This window comes from Syngnathus floridae, chromosome 11 (assembly GCF_059516105.1).
Source record: "Syngnathus floridae isolate MCC-2025c chromosome 11, RoL_Sflo_1.0, whole genome shotgun sequence".
Taxonomy (NCBI): domain Eukaryota; kingdom Metazoa; phylum Chordata; class Actinopteri; order Syngnathiformes; family Syngnathidae; genus Syngnathus; species Syngnathus floridae.
The window spans coordinates 1327544-1344773 of NC_142423.1; the positions used below are offsets into that span (position 1 = coordinate 1327544).

At 43.8% G+C, this 17230-nt stretch overlaps 1 protein-coding gene and 1 pseudogene across 5 annotated transcripts in view; one reads left to right on the top strand and one right to left on the bottom strand.

Annotated features, from left to right (window-relative positions):
* Positions 1 to 704: 704 nt before the first annotated feature.
* On the top strand, positions 705 to 1755 carry LOC148390271 (uncharacterized; annotated as a pseudogene).
* A 1035-nt stretch (positions 1756 to 2790) lies between these two features.
* The window catches only part of ano10a (anoctamin 10a), a 278041-nt gene continuing 263601 nt past the window's right edge, over positions 2791 to 17230 (bottom strand). For 4 of the 5 annotated variants that reach the window (XR_015861422.1, XM_088390593.1, XM_088390590.1 and 1 more), the window contains one exon: positions 2791 to 3501. Coding sequence is in view for 4 of the 5 variants with exons in the window: in XM_088390590.1 (XP_088246716.1) it covers positions 3454 to 3501 (48 nt within the window). In the remaining variant the exon portion in view is untranslated. Of the gene's footprint in view, positions 3502 to 7667; positions 7731 to 17230 lie in introns of all 5 variants that reach the window. The other variant, XM_088390589.1, reaches the window with a different exon arrangement.

The window sequence follows — 17230 nt, forward strand, 5'->3', positions numbered from 1 at the left end:
CCAAATATATTATTAAACGAATTTTTTTTGCAACTTTCTTAGAATTTATTAAATTGGACATCCAAAATAATATCAGTATATAGCCATTGATTTTCTCCGGCTGTACCTTCCGCGCCTTCGTTTTGCGATGCTTCAGTCGCTGGGGTACTTCTCACTGGTTCAAATTGGTAGCCTTGTACCCCAAGAAAGAAATCATACTCATCAGAAGGTGAAGAATCATCTGAGGGAGATTCGTCAGACAACATCACTTCCACTTCTGTATCCGCCATTATGCTTACATGGGCTAAGTAACTTGGCAGCGCTCGGCTTCCTATAATCTATAAAAAACGTTGATTTTTCATCGATTACTCCTCAATTCGCAATTTTATTCAAAAGTTCACAACAGTTTCCAAAAATACAAGTCCATCTTTATCAAATACATTTTGGGACCTCATAGTGTCTTTACATGCCCTTTAAGTATGTAATAATAGCTATAGCAGATCCCATAGCACATATCTGCAACCTCTCGCTGAAACTGGGCTCCTTTCCCACAAAAATGAAAATAGCCAAAGTCGTTCCCACCTTTAAGGCCGGTGAGAAGAATCTTTACACCAACTACAGGCCAGTCTCATTGCTTCCCCAATTTTCCAAAATCTTGGAGAAGATATTTGCTGTTAGATTGGAAAGTTTTATTGATAAGTGTGAGATATTAACTGATAGTCTATATGGTATATGGTTCCTCACCCCCGCAGTATAAGCAAAGCCTATCTCTGAGGTGCCTGCTACACTCCTTTGCCGGGAGAGAGGTGCGTCCTATCTCCATCGGTTCCGGCCAGCCGGGCTGGGTGGGAGAAGTAGTAAAGGTGCGCTGGATTACGTGGACGGGGTCCCTGGCAGGCGACAGGTCAGGCGGGAAAACAGGTGCCCTTCCTGACACCCGAGGTGTCGGGCTTGTGTCACGGCGAGGGGGGGGGGGGGGGGGGCTGAGCTGCCTTCCTCTTCTCACGTCGTCTTGACTGGATCCGCCAATCTACCCGTGCAGCCAGGTCCATGGCCTCTTCAAGGGTCTGAGAGCGCTCGTAGGACACCATCTCATATACTCCGTGAGTCCGTGGAGGAAGGTGTAGACGAGAGCCGGGGTGTTCCAGTTGCTCCGACGCGCCACCGTCTGGAACTTGATGAAGTACTGGGCGACGGATCTGCTGCCTTGGTGCAGCGTGATGAGTTCCTCAGAGGCGTCTTCCGAGGCTGAGCCCAAGTCAAACATGTGCAGGATCTCAGCTGCGAAGGCGTCCAACGACGAACAGGCGGGTCCCTGCCGCTCATATTCTGCTGCTCCCCACAGCCATGCCTCGCCCGTAGGGTGAGAGTACAAAACCTACCTTGGCTGGTTCCGTGGCGAACGTGATGGGCTGGAGGTTAAACAAGACGCTGCAGTTTGTCAAAAAGGCCCGGACGTACTTGGGATCACCGTCGAACCTCTCGAGGTTGCTGAGTCAGGGCTCGGGGACGTCCACGACGGGGCGTGGACGTAACGGTGGGCTGATCGGTGGGGCTGAGTGGAACGGTCGTGGACAGGGCTCGTGCAGATTGGGTCACAGCAGCTAGAGGAGCCAAGTCTGTAAGGGCCTTGAGAGCTTCTACAAGTTCTAGGTGGAGCTGATGGTGCTGCAGGAGCTGCTGTTGCTGCTGCCGGACGATCTTCGTTAATGTTGCCATCTCCTCTGCGATCTTGCTAATCTCCCACTCCGTGTGGGTCAGGCGGTCCAGGGCTGAGGGACCGCGCGCTGGTCGCTTGGATGGAAGTCAGTTGACGCAGGAACGTGACACTTTGATACAATTAATCATGATATTTTGCTTCAAAAATTGGAAAGGTATGGGATTAGGGGAATAGGGTTCAGTTGGATAAAAAGCTACTTAGAACACAGGCAACAGTTTGTGCAGATGGGAGAGAAAAAGTCAATGCTTTTAAATATAACCTGCGGTGTTCCACAAGGATCAATATTGGGACCAAAATTATTCATATTATGTATTAATGATATTATTAACACCTCTAATATTTAGAAATTTGTCATTTTTGCTGATGACACGAATATCTCTTGTGAAGGAGAGAACCTACAACAACTAATGAAGACTGTCTCTGATGAGCTTGCCAAGCTAAAACTGTGGTTTGACTCAAATAAATTAACTCTTAATATAAAGAAAACCAATTATTTGCATTTTTGGGGAACGAAAAATCCCAGAAGACATAACTATTGAAATATTGTGTGATAACACCAGATTAGATAGAGTTTATGAAAACTCCTTTCTGGGAGTAATAGTTGACCACAGTCTTAGGTGGAAACCGCAAGTCAAACGCATCTGTTCAAAATTGGCAAAGACCAGTGGGTATACTGTGTAAAGTCAGACGCTTACTGAACCAGAAAACAATGTACACTTTATACTGCTCGCTGTTTCTTCCTTACATGTCCTACAGTGTTGAAGTGTGGGGTAATATGTATAAAATCACCCTAAAGACGATATGCACAATGCAGAAAAAGGCAAATAGAATTATCAACAATATTGGCTATTGTGAACACACAAACAATGTATTTATTAATTTAAAAACATTACAATTTACGAATTTGGTAGATTTCAAGAACACACTTTATTTATTTATTTTTCTTTCCAGAATATTATTGTATAAACTGTTTTTCATTTCCAAAATTATCATACTCCGATAAATCAAGTTTCTGTACCTCAAAAAAACTAATCAGCAACCATGTTAAGAACTATGATGTATAAAAGGGGTAGGCAAACACAAGCAATAGCTTCTTCCTTTTTGAACATGTTGATTTATTTGTCTTCTTGGCATAACATGAAATTATGTAAAAATGTGAAAAAATGATTTTGTGTTTGGTTGATCTCATGTTCAAAAATAAACTTCCAGTTCAAGTTCAACTTCAAGTTCAGGGTTCGATTCTAGATCCAGCCTTCCTGGGTGGAATTTGCATGTTCTCCCCGTGCTTGCATGTGTTTCCTCCAGTACTCTGGTTTCCTCTCAAATTCCATAGACATGCATGGCCGATTGACCACTCCAAATTGCCCATAGTTTGCTTGTCTATGTGTGCCTTGCGATTGGCTGGCAAGCAGTTCAGCTGGTTCCCATCAGAAGTCAGCTGGGATAGGCTCCAGCATACCCGCGACCCTCGTGAAGATACACAGTTCAGATAATAGATGGACTTTGCAAAATGAAGATCAGTAGATCCATCCATTCACTACAAAATTGTTTTGAGTTTTATATGTTCACAAGATATCGGCTTGTGTTATGCAAGTATGTTTTATTATTATTATTTCCAGCCTTTATGAAAGCAAGCTGTTTAACACAGAAACATGGTGTAATTATACACAGGTCAAACATAGTTGAGAAATTTAAAGTCATTTGTACTCATTCAAATTTGTGTATGTTTGTTGAGAGTATTATGCACATGTTCCTCAGCCTTCTTCATGGACAGCTCTTACCACTGGGTCTTGAAACATTTTCTGAAACACAGAACACAGTTCAAATCAAAATCGTATTTGAATAAAATCTAAGTAATATGGGTTACATACGGTGCAGATGAGTTCTATAAACTTATTTTTCCAAAATGACTTATTTGAATAAAATCAAAGTACCGTATTTTTCGGACTAAAAGTCGCTCCGGAATATAGGTCACATTAGCCATAAAATGCACAATAATTTGAAAGAAAAACATATAAGTTGCTCCGGAGTATAAGTCGCATTTTGGGGGAAATTTATTCGCCAAAATCCAACACCAAGAAGAGACATGGACGAGCAACAACAGGCTAAACGATAGGTATGCCAATGTGATATAAACACAAACGAAGAGCTGAGAACGGGCTTGATGTAACATTCAGAGTTATTCCAATAACTATTACATAAATAACACTTTCATATAACCGTCTGTGTCACTCCAATTCATTAAATCTATCGATCATTCTGTATGTCAACAATGCCGGCCGGGTGCACGCCGCTGACGGCGGTTGCACTTCAAAATATTCCACAGGCCCATATAACGATATATAAATTATATATCAAATAACTATTATATAAGCAATATTATCAAACCATCTGTGTCACTCCAAATCATTAAATACATCGATCGTCCTATATGTCAACAATGGGTGCACGCCGCTGACGGCACTTGCACTTCAAAATATTCCACAGGCCCATATAACGATATATAAATTATATATCAAATAACTATTATATAAGCAATAATATTATCAAACCATCTGTGCACTTTAAATCATTAAATCCATCGATCAAATTCTTCGTCCTTTGTCAACAATGCCGTGCGTGCGCCCTGACGTCAGCCTCAACGTTATTCCATAGATCTAGTATATAACTATATTGTAGTGTTAACCAAGTACAAAGAAAGACGTGGGTTTGGTAAACGGCTCTTTATTTAACAAAACAAGAGTTCAACGAGCCAACAACTACTGACCTGTAACCATAAAAACATATACAAGTTGCTACACGAAATGATATATATCAAATAACTATAACATAAATAGTTCACCGCCACACAGCCCCAAGCACCAGTGTGGACTTCCAGGCGTGTGGCGGCGTGGACTTCCATCCCCGGAGGTGGCACTTCCAGCCACGGAGGTGGAAGAGGGGACCGTACAGCCACCCGGCCGAGCGCAGGACCCCGACTTCCGTCCACGGAGGTGAAAGAGAGCTCCATAGAGTAGGACCGTGCGTAAAAGCCATGTCCGAGCCCCATCCGCTGTCCCCAGAGAGCCACCCGACTGAGTACCGGCTCCCGACTTTCATCCAGGAGGTGAAAGAGATCTCCGTAGAGTAGGACCGGGTGTGCGTAAAACCCATAATAGTTTTTCAAACCTTCTGTGTCACTCGAAATCATTAAATCCTTCAAACTCTTCGTCCTCCGTGTCATTTACAAACAAAGCCGCTAATGATGCCGGTAGTACGTGGGGCCCTTCGTCATCTTTGTCATCCCGTATTCAAATCTTTGTCCTTTATGTAAACAACCGCCGCGCCGCGGTGCGGCACCGCGCCATGCCGCTGACGCCACTGAAGCCACTTGAAATTCAAATGACAGTAATCCCTTGCTACATCGCGGTTCGTTTATCGTGGTTTCACTTTTTTTTTTGAATTTTAAGAATTTGTGAAAAAATTCACATATAAGTCGCCCCTCCGTATAAGTCGCCCCCCCCACCACCCAAACTATGAAAAAATACGCGACTTTTAGTCTGAAAAATACAGTATTATGGGTTAGATGTGGGACATGAGCTCTCGAGTCCCCAGAAGGATCCCTCTTTAGCACTCCTTCCAAGGGCTCAAAAAAGTATGGGTACTCTGAACTGCTGTTTGGTGCATAGACACATACAACAGTCGGCACCCATCCCCTGATCCAAAGGGGAGGGTGGGCTACCCTCTCATCCACCAGGATGAACCCCAATGTGAAGGTGCTAAGCCGAGGAGCAATAAGTTTGCCCACACCAAAGGGGGGCCAAGGGAAATCAAAGTCTGATATTATCAGTCATCATCTGTGAGCCGTGCTTTATCTAGTCCCTCACGTAAAGCCTGTTTGACATGGGTGACCCTGCCAGGAGCATAAAGCCCCAGACAATTTAGCTCAGGGGTTCCAACATACGGCCCGTGGGCCGGAACCGGCCCACAAGAAGGTTCAATCAGGCCCGCGTTTGATCAGGCCCACAGGATAATTTAAAAGTGAAAAAATGCATAAATAACACGGAATTAATATTTTTAATAATATGCAATTCATCGGTCAGTTTACAGAAACCCCCACTATGGGGGCACACTGTTTTGATCAGAAGACAACAATGTTCTGATCAGAGAAGACAGACCCAACACAGCAGACGGTAGCAATGCGCCAATTGCTGCTTGTTACGACATTGTTTCTGCCCTGGTCTCTACCCCTCCCCTAGACCCTCATTAGCCAAAATGTCATTATCCAAAGGGAGAAAAGTAGATACGTAGTGTAGAATTTTCAATGAAAAATGGACCACATCCTATTTATTTATAGATAAGCACGGAAAACCTTAGTGCTTTGTGTGTTTGCAACAAGTTTCGGTATTGAAGGAATATAACATTCAACGCCACTACGAGACTCTTCAGAGCGAAAATTATGATGGCTTGCAAGGACAACTGAGAAGCGATAAGATCAACGAATTGCGGGCGGGTCTGAGGAAACAGCAGTCAACTTTCTTCCAGAGCCGACAAGCCAGTGAAGCAGCGGTAAAAGCCAGCTACCTGATTGCCAGCGAAATAGCATTAGCATCAAAGATGTACTCCGATGGTGACTTTGTAAAACGATGCATGATGAAGGCGGCTGAACTTGTACGTCCTGAGAAGCGACAAGCTTTTGCTAGTATTCGCCTGACAAGGAAAACTATAGCAGAGAAGATTTCGGACCTATCAGCAGATTTAGACAGCCAATTGAAACAGAGAGTGAAGTCATTTATTGCATTTTCCGTTACAATTGACGGGAGCACTGACATCACAGACGTGGCACAACTGGCTGTATTTATTCATGGAGTTGATGGACACCAATGATGGACACCACAACCCCGAAGACATGCAGATTTGAAGGGCAAATTTGCCTCCGTAGGTCTGGACAAATTTTATCAGTATCTACTATCAGGGTACACCAAATTAACAGCCCTGGCTGCTAACATTTTGTGCATGTTTGAGACAACTGACCTTTGTGAACAAACTTTCTCAGTAATGAATATCAATAAAACAAAAATGCATTCAAGGCTCCAAACAAGCACTTAAATGACATTCTGAAAGTGACAGCTCATCAGGACATGACACCTGGTATTGATGCACTTGTACAGGCCAAAAGATGCCAAGTATCAGGAACAAATACAAGTCCAGACTAGACTAATGCCTTTAAAACGCTGCCTTAGATATTGTTTACATTGAAAAAATACAGTTCTGTGAAGATGAATCCTTACTCTGATGATTAAAGAAAGGTGCAATTTAATGTTAGTCAGCAACTTCACTACAAAAAAAGTATGGTGGATTTCTACTGTTCATGAAACTCCATGAATGTTCAATATGTATTGTATGTTGTATGTGTGTTTCATGTATGAAGTTTACACATTTACAGGGCATGTGAATACTTTCTTCTTTACACATTTAATAGCACTCTCCTTGGTTTGTAAGGTGTAGGCAGGAATTAAATTTAGATTTTATATGCACATGTGTAAAGGGTTTGAAAATTCCTTTCTTTATAAATCTCGTTTAATCTTAAAGTGCATCACTGGAAATGTTTTAGGTTGTGTTAAAGTAATGCTATTTTTGTTTTGTAAAAGGAATGTTCATTAAATTCCAACATTTTCCTAATATTCTTGTGCTTCTTTACACCCAAAAAAAAAAAGAAAAGACATGATATTTTGGTTAACTATAGCATAGTATGGTATAATTTCAATGGTCCGGCCCGCTTGACATCTACCGAGGCCGTATGTGGCCCACATTGTGAAATGAGTTTGACACTCCTGACTTAGCTCCTTGGATCATTGGGAATCTCAAAACCCTCCAACACGATAAGATGACAAGAGCTCATGGAGATGTGGTCTAATATTAATAATAGAAATAGGTATATGGTTGTTATCTAGGTTATGTGGATTAACAACTTTGTGTAAAGGGGTACCTCTGGCCTGTTTCCAGCGAAGTGAGACTTCCCATGTGGTATGCATTTACTTGAATAGGGACACTGGAGAACAATACATTTACATTAACCAAGTCAGGAAAGAGGCGTGCTGACAGGTTATAGCATGAATGCTGATTTACACCAGAAGTCCCTGGGCATGTTGTTGTAATAAAAAAGAAGGAAGAAATAGATTTACAGATTTTTATATGTATGTGAATCAATAAATTACTCTAAAACCATGCCCTAAGTCTCCAAACACAGCAACTGTTATTTCCTCTCACGTTACACTTTCACACTCCCTCAAGTCAAAAGATGCTTGGTGACAGGTTATATAGCATGAATGCTGTTTTACACCAGTAGTCCCTGGGCAGATTGTTGTAAAAGAAAAGAAGGAAGAAATACATTGACAGACTTTTATAAGTGTGTGATCAATAAATTATTCTAAAACCATTCCCTCAGACTCCAAACACAGCCACTGTCACTCTCACATTACCCTTTCACACGCCCTCATTCATTACCTCCCTTTCATAGGATGAAATATGCACTTACAAATGTCAATGGCTTAAATTGATAACTTGATTTTGTTTGGATAACTTGCATTTCTTTGTCAGACGTGCAAACTGTTAGAGATTTGTTCACTCAAACAATATCTTGCAAGAACCACACGGAGACAAGTAAGTCCTTTTTGACACCTGCAGGTGGAGAGTTCACTCACTCCAGAATGAAGTCTGAACCCTTGTTCCTGCGAGGGGATATTTATTAAGAGAAACAGAGTGGGGGTTGAGAGTGGGCAAATGGCCGAAGCCCCTGGCTGATCAAAGCACAGCAGGGGGTCCTTCACGATGTTGTGTGAACAAAACACTTTGGTTGCTTCCTCTGCAGCTAGTCAATCAGTTCAAAAGATCTTAGCACTTTGTTCTACTACTTTTGTTAAGACAGGACAAGCGAGTTTAATTATTACAGGTTACATTCCAACATAATCATAGGATCAAACTAACCTGAAAACCCTAACACAAACACTGAAAATCCTGTACAGGTGAGAATCTCTGTTGTAAACTATTTCAAATGCTTAGATATCAATACATCAGAGCCTTCACTGACATGTTGAACTGTGAGTCCTGTAATGTTGTCTTTATTAAAGCTTACATATCACACTTCTTCTGTTTTACTATAAAGTGGAACAGCAATGCTTTTGTCTGAATTCTACGTTTTGATAACATCACAGGTCTCTCTTTTATACTAGTTCTGAGGTGCGGCTCAGAGTAAGCCGTTTTGGTGCAGTCTTATTAGATGCAAATAAGATAACTCACAACCCAACCTCTCCAGGCCCCAAGAGGTGCAGCTCCCTTTCCAGTCGAACATATTTGTAGTTTTTTAGCTGAGGTAGCGTCTACTTGTGCCACAAACCTTTTGATTGATTAAAACATTTCAACGGCAAAAGACTTGTCCATACAACCTTACATAACATGTAACAAACTAAATTCCCTCACAATATATACGAACAGGTCTCAAGCACTGAAAACAAGTTAACCGTTATTAGCTTACTGGTTAACTTGCTTGCAGTGCTAAAGTTAGCGATAAGCTAACAAATGTATTTAACACGTTATTGTGTTCCCCAAGAATAATAGGGCACCTTCGATGCAATTCATCTGGTGCATCTACTCAGAATACACCCACAAAAAGTGAAAATATAGAGCGCACAGCTCTAAAATCAGCAGAACGACTGATGGTAATGCGATGAAAATTAGATAGTTTATCATCTTTGTGTCATCTCAGGCTTATTGTTTTACTGTGCCCACCATTTGCATAGATTGAAAGAACTGAGCCATCAACAAAACAAAGACTTTCAGCGAATCCTTCTATATACCGTAGTTTTCTCACATTTAGGTGCACTTAAAAACTTAAAATTTACTCAAAAAAACACAGTGCGCCTTATAATCCAGAACACTTTATATATGGATTATTTGATGAATTTGTTGATCCATACTGGTTGTACACAGCGCTCTGCCAAAATGTTTCAGCACATTTTAGTACGACTAATAAATTACAAGGTCGAATCGCTTCCTAGCGTTATGGCAACCGTGGTCAGGAGGCGCCACTGAATAGATGTTGTACCTGTGAGGGTATTTCATTTGAAAATAAGCTGTTCCATTCATGTTTTCAAGTATGTTTACGGATCAATATGCAACGGAATCATAAATAAGCAGCACTGATGTGTTAGATCGGTCGTTAGCCGGTTCCGATCACTTTCAAGGGAGAGTATTTGAGAAATGTATTTCAAAGTCAAAGTCAAAGTCAAAGTCTCCTTTATTGTCAATTCCTCCGCATGTCAAGACACACAAAGAGATCGAAATTACGTTTCTCACTATCCCAGGGTGACAAGACAGAGTTCACAACGCACATACAAGTAAACAACACAGGAAAAATAAAACAAGAAGATGAACAATAAGAGTGATAGCACGCTAGCCGCTCCCGATGCACAGCAGAGTCCGGAAAGATGACAGTCAACCAGGCCACTGTGAACACGAGCACACAGCAGGCACGCACTGTCCGGTTCGTGGATCCCATCAGGCGAACGCAACCCATCTTGTCGTCCTGCGAACGAACGTACGCCAGGAGAATGGAAGGCACGGCTGGGCGAGCTGGGTTGGCCGCAAGCCTGGCCTGACGTCTCCGCGCTGGCCCCTCTTCCGCTGCCTCGCAGACCCGCTGCCGACGCATCCCAACAATGCTCCAGGACAGAGCAGTCCGAGCTCACGACGCAGTCCAACCTGGGGAAGAAGAGCAGGCCAGTCCGGCGTCGCTCCATGACGAAGCAGTCCGAGCGCCCTTAATCTCTCCGCACCAAAGTCCAGAACGCCATAAAACCCACTTCCGCCAATGTTGAGCAGAACATGCCCGCCGCACTAGTAGCACGACGTATCACACGAGACGAACACACACAAAACTGCCGGACAAACACTCAGTAAACACTCACAAAACACTGAACGGGACAGAGTGGCCGCCGCGTGTGCACGCGCCGCCATCTTGAACAGTTTACTGGGGTCGCCATGATACTTTGCTGAGGCTCATGGGAGTCTGCGAGCTGAGGCTCATGGGAGTTTGCGGGTGGCTGATGCCGTGGTTAGGGGGCGTCACTGAATAGCTGTTGTATCCGCGAGGCTATTTCATTTCAAAATAAGCGGTTCCGTTAATGTTTTCGAGTACGTTTATGGATCGATATGCAACGGAATCATGAATAAGCAGCACCAATGTGTTAAATCAGTCTTTAGTCGGTTCCGATCACTTTTATAGGAGAGAGTTTGAGGAACGTGATTGTTTACAGGGGGCTGTCATGACACCCAACTGAGGCTCATGGGAGTCTGCGAGCTGAGGCTCATGGGAGTTTGCGGGTGGCTAAAGCTATAATAATAGCTGCTATACGCACGAGGCTCCATCATTTCAAAATAGGCTGCTCCGTTAATGTTTCGAGTATATTTACGGATCAATATGGAAGGGAAACATAAGTAAGCCGTACCAATTGTTAGATCGTACTTTAGTCGGTTCCGATCACTTTTATAGGGGATATTTTGAGAAACGCGATTGTTTACTGAGGGCTCATTGGTTATTGGCTAGTGGATGCATACCCCAACCCTAGTCAACCTCAATTTGATGCAGTATAGCTTCTATTTTATGCACATTTTAATCCAGCGCGCCCTAGTACATTTGAAATAATTTCTAACATAAAAAATTCAATGAGGGTGCGCCTTATAATTCAGTGCGCCTTATGGTGCGAAAAATACGGTACTAACAAAATATTTTTGAAACACTCCTTGAACAAGCAGGACTTTAACCACGGATATGGGAACACTGCTTGAAAAATGAAATTTGACCAGGCACACCGGTGTTGATGCGGATTTACCGTATTTTTCGGACTAAAAGTCGCTCCGGAATATAGGTCGCATTAGCCATAAAATGCACAATAACGTGAAAAAAAACATATGAGTCGCTCCGGGGTATAAGTCGCATTTTGGGGGAAATTTATTTGCCAAAATCCAACACCAAGAACAGACATGAACGAGCAACAACAGGCTAAACAATAGGTAACGTGACATAAACACAAACGAAGAGCTGAGAACGGGCCTGACGTATCATTCAGAGTTATTCAAAAACTATTACATAAATAACACGTTTCATTAAATTCATTAAATCCCTCCATCGTCTTTTGTCAACAATGGGTGCGCGCTGCTGATGGCGCTTGCACTTCAAAATATTCCACAGGCCCTTATAATAATATATAAATTATACATCAAATAACTATTATATTATCAAACCATCTGTGTCACTCCAAATCATTAAATCCATCAATCAAATTCCTCGTCCTTTGTCAACAACGCCGCGCGTGCGCCCTGACGTCAGCCTTGGCGTTATTCCACAGATCTAGTATATAACTATATTGTAGCGTTAACAAAGTACAAGGAAAGACGTGGGTTTGGTAAAAGGCTCTTTATTTAACAAAACAAGAGTTCAACGAGCCAACAACTACTGAACTGTAACGATATAAACACATACAAGTTGCTACACTAAATAAACTATATCAAATAATGCTTGGGGCCGTGTGGCGGTTAACTATTTATGTTATAAATAGTTAACCGCCACACGGCCCCAAGCACCGGCGTGGACTTCCAGGCATGTGGCGGCGTGGACTTCCATCCCCGGAGGTGGCACTTCCAGCCACGGAGGCGGAAGAGAGCTCTGTAGAATAGCACCGGGCGTGCATAAAAGCCATGTCCGAGCCCCATCCACCGTCCACGGACAGTCACCCGGCCGAGCACCGGCCCCCGGCTTCCATCCATGGAGGTGAAAGAGAGCTTCGTAGAGTAGGACCAGGCGTGCGCAAAAGCCATGTCCGAGCCCCATCCGCCGTTCCCGGACAGCCACCTGGCCGAGCGCCGCCCCCCGACTTCCATCCACGGAGGTGAAAGACAGCTCCATAGAGTAGGACCAGGCGTGCGTAAAAGCCATAATAGTTTTTAGAGTATAAGTCGCATTTTGGGGGAAATTCATTCGACAAAATCCAACAACAAGAACAAACATGCACGAGCAACAACAGGCTAAACGATAGGTATGCTAACGTGACATAAACATAAACTAAGAGCTGAGAGCGGGCCTGTGAAAGAGAGCTCCATAAAGTAGGACCAGGCGTGCGTAAAAGCCATAATAGTTTTTCAAACCTTCTGTGTCACTCCGAATCATTAAATCCTTCAAACTCGTCGTCCACCGTGTCACTTACAAAGCCGCTAATGATGCCGGTAGTATGTGGGGCCCTTCGTCATCTTCGTCATCCTGTGATCGAATCTTTGTCCTTTATGTAAACAACCACCGCGCTGTGCTGCTAACGTAACTTGAAATTCAAATTACAGTAATCCCTTGCTACATCGCGGTTCGTTTATCATGGTTTCACTTTTTTTTTAATTTTGAGAATTTATGAAAAAATTCACATATAAGTCGCTCCTCAGTATAAGTCACCCCCCCCCCAACCACCCAAACTATGAAAAAAACGCGACTTATAGTCTGAAAATTACGGTATGTATCCAACAACGGAACATTTTGATCCCTCTTCTTCGGCATCCTTGAATTGTTTGGACTACAAAAGTCTCTCAGAGAAATAAAGATGGTGGATTTGCAAAACTTTTTGGCCACCTATTACCTTGTTTGGTAGTCCCGCCCCAAAAGCTGCGACATAATAGATAAAAATACATACCGTATTGGCCTAAATATAAGAGTGTTTTTTGCATTGAAATAAGACTGAAAAAGTGGGGGTAGTCTTACATACGGGGTCTAGACATTATACCCATTCACAACGCTAGATGGAGCCAGATATCTTTAAAGCGAATGCTGAACTTAACTCCCCAGGCCAAAGTGAACCCCTGTCACGAAGAATAAAAATAAAAACACCGGTAGCATGAAGAAGGAAAATGAAAAATAGCGGTAAGAAAGAAAAAAGAAGAAAATAAGAGAAGAGATAACTGAAAATGGAGAAACATAGCAACAATCTGGAGAAAAGTGGGTCGAAGATCGGCCAGGTTAACCGGGAGCTGAAGAGAAGTTATGATGCAAACTTCAAGATGATGGTGAAAAATGAGGCACAGTTTTCAAACAATTGCAAAGCGGCTGTGAAATATGGTGTCACCGAGTTTAATGTACGGAGATGGAGAGCTCAAAAAGATTGCTTAAAAAATGTTCACAATCAGAGAAAAGCTTTCCGTAGTCTTCAGAGCGGCCGCTTTCAAGAGCTCGACAGGAGGGTGTGTGTGTACGTGGACGAGAAACAAAAGGACGGGATGCCCATCAGCAGAGCTGTCATTCAGCTTAAGGACGTGGAAATAGCCAAAGAGATAAACATACCACCGCTAACTTCAAAGCAAGCCTCGGCTGGTGTAAAAGAATGATGCGGCGTAACGGACTAACGCTGCAACGCAGAACAAGCCTAGCCCAGTGTTCAGATATTGAGATGTGATAGACAGTTTTTGCATGATTTGAATGAGGCAAAATAACTTTCTTTTTCTCTCGAATATATATATATATATATATATATATATATATATATATATATATATATATATATATATATATATATATATAATCATTCGTTTCAGATGTACTGTAATTATTATTTTCTGTATAAAAAGGAATTTAGGTATCCAGCATGCATAAACAGCTAGGTGAGGAGAACAACAAAGGGAATGCCGTACGATCCTCTGCTTTTTCCTCTCCTTAATTTTACCCAAATGTGAAAAACAGAAAGCTGTAAAATAACATTGCCTCATAGGGAATCACAACTGTGACGCTTTCAAGCAGACTGAACTTGTCTCGCCGAACTGAGCCAACCGCTAGCTTCAACTGTCTCGCCATCTCCCTGGACTTTCTTTCCAAACGGTTAGAGAACTGGAAATACACTAGCCAACATGTATACCAAAAGTGGCCAATAGATGTCGCTAACGCACAATCACTCAAGGGAAACCCTAAATGAACGAATGGTCGTAGGACCAGAACAAGTTGATTTCAGTTAAAGCCGTAAAGCCACATGCAGTCACATGTGCTAGGTCTGCAACCTGCGGCCCCAAACCCTCATTGAAACATCCCCTCCCAAAAAAAATCCCAAATGGGATTCATTTTTTATTATTTTTATTCACGTTATGAGTTTATTTTGTTGGGCCGTTATCTTGGAGTTTGAGTTGATTGTAATAATTTTAAAATTGAAACTAAGTTACGGTCTAGATATAGGGAAAATCGGCAGCAAACTTCAGACACAGAAGTCAAGAACAATAGCAGTTAATAGGCAATTATTTTCCCCCCAAAATATGCAATCATTCTGATCAGATGATGTAGTTCTTTTTTTTGTATGTTTAGATGCATAGTTGATCACAGGCTGAGAAAAAAAACCCAAAGAGGAACATAAAACACTGAAATGGGCCTGTCAAAGACGCTCCCAATTTATTTTTAAAGCTGCTAAACTGCAGCTGAATGTTTTATTTATATTGCAGTGGGGTCGTTTTTATTTTACTTTCATACAAACATAGGAAAGACATAAATAGGCCTACAGTTCCAAATTTCATTTAATTCAAAGTACACCGACAAATCTAAACTGCACTGTTATATTCAGTGGGTGTAACAGGTAAAATATATAAAAGATGCAAACCTTTAAAAGTGTACAAGCTCTGTTATTCTCTGTGGCTGCCGACAATTTATTTTTTGGTAGACGAGGGGGCAAAATAGCTCTTTTGATAATAAAGGTTGCAGACCCCTGAGCTAGACAGACTAGATAGGAGTGTCACGCCCGTGCCAGAAGACGCTCAGCCGGCAACTTCCCTCAGCCACACCCCTTCATTACTGCAATGACTGTTACCTGCTCCCTCATGTACATATTTATGTATTCAAGATGGCGGCGCGTGCACACGCAGCGGCCACTCTCTGTCCCGTCAGTACGGTGATTTGTTCGTCTAATGAGTGTTCGTCCGACAGTCTTGTGTGTTCGTCTCGTCCGTGCTACAAGTACAGCAGGCAGGTTCTGCTTGACATCGGCAGAAGTGGGTTTTGCGGCGTTCTGGACTTTGAAGCATCGACATTAAAGGCGCTCGGACTGCTACGTCCTGAAACGTCGCCGACCTCACCCGCTATTCCTCCCCCGGTTGGGAGCCGTCGGAAACGGTGTGCGAGGAGGCAAAAGAGGGGCAAGCGCGGAGGCGTCCGGGCCAGGCTGGCGGCCAACCCAGCGCGACCGGCGGTGCCCTCCATTCTTCTGGCGAATGTTCGATCGCTGGACAACAAAATGGATTATGTTCGCCTGCTGAGGTCTACGAACCGGACGGTGCGGAACTGCTGTGTGCTCGTGTTCACCGAGACCTGGTTGAGTGACAACATTCGGGACTCTGCAGTGCATCTCGAGCGGCTAGCGTGCTATCGGGCGGACCGTGCCATTGTACGAGGGGGAAAGTCGCGAGGAGGTGGAATATGCGTCTACATCCGAGAAGAATGGTGCCGGGACTCTGTGGTGGTATGTAAGCGCTGCTCGCCGCTTGTGGAGTTTGTGATCATTAAGTGCCGTCCTTTTTATCTGCCGAGGGAATTTACCGCAATTCTGCTAGTCGCGGTATACATCCCGCCTTCCAACATCAAAGGAGACAGGATCGCGGCACTTGGTGAACTGTACCAGGCTGTCAGTGAACAGCGAACAGCGCACCCTGACGATTTCACCATCTTCGCTGGAGACTTCAATCATGCCAACCTGAAGTCTGTTTTCCCGAGGCTTCACCAGCATGTTCCTTTTCCGACACGTGGAGACAGCTTCCTGGACCTAGTCTACTCGGCGCAAAAGGGAGCTTTCAAAGCCACCCCCCTCCCCCATCTGGGGCTTTCTGACCATCTCACCGTTTTGCTTCTGCCTGCATACAGACAATTGGTAAAGGCATCCAGGCCTGTTCGGAGGCAGGTTCGTGTGTGGCCTGAGGGTGCCTCCGATGCACTTCGTGACTGCTTCGACTCCACTGACTGGGACTTGTTTAAGCAGGCAGCCACCTACAACGATTGGACGGACATAGAGGAGTATACTGACACTGTTACCTCTTACATCACGAAGTGCATCGATGATGTGACTTGCTCGAAATCCGTCGTCACTCGCGCGAACTGGAAGCCGTGGCTGACGGGGGCTGTCCTTGGACTGTTGAGGGCCAGGGACAAGGCTTTCAGAGCGGGGGATGAGGCTGGCTTGAGGACAGCGAGGGCCGACCTGTCCCGAGGCATCAAAGAAGCGAAGAAGGCGTTCTCGTGCAAGGTCTCCACCCACTTCAAGGACAGCAAGGACGTAGCCTTTGGCGGGGCATTCAGACCATCACGGACTACAAGCCCGCGCCGAGGAGCTGTGAGGGCGACGTCCGTCTGCTGAACGATCTGAACCGCTTCTTTGCTCGCTTCGACGCCCAGAACAGCACTTGCCCGCTGAAGAACGCTCCCCCCCCCACACGAGCAGCCCCTGCGCCTCTCTGCCGACGGTGTGAGGAGGGCGCTTGCCGCTATTGACACCC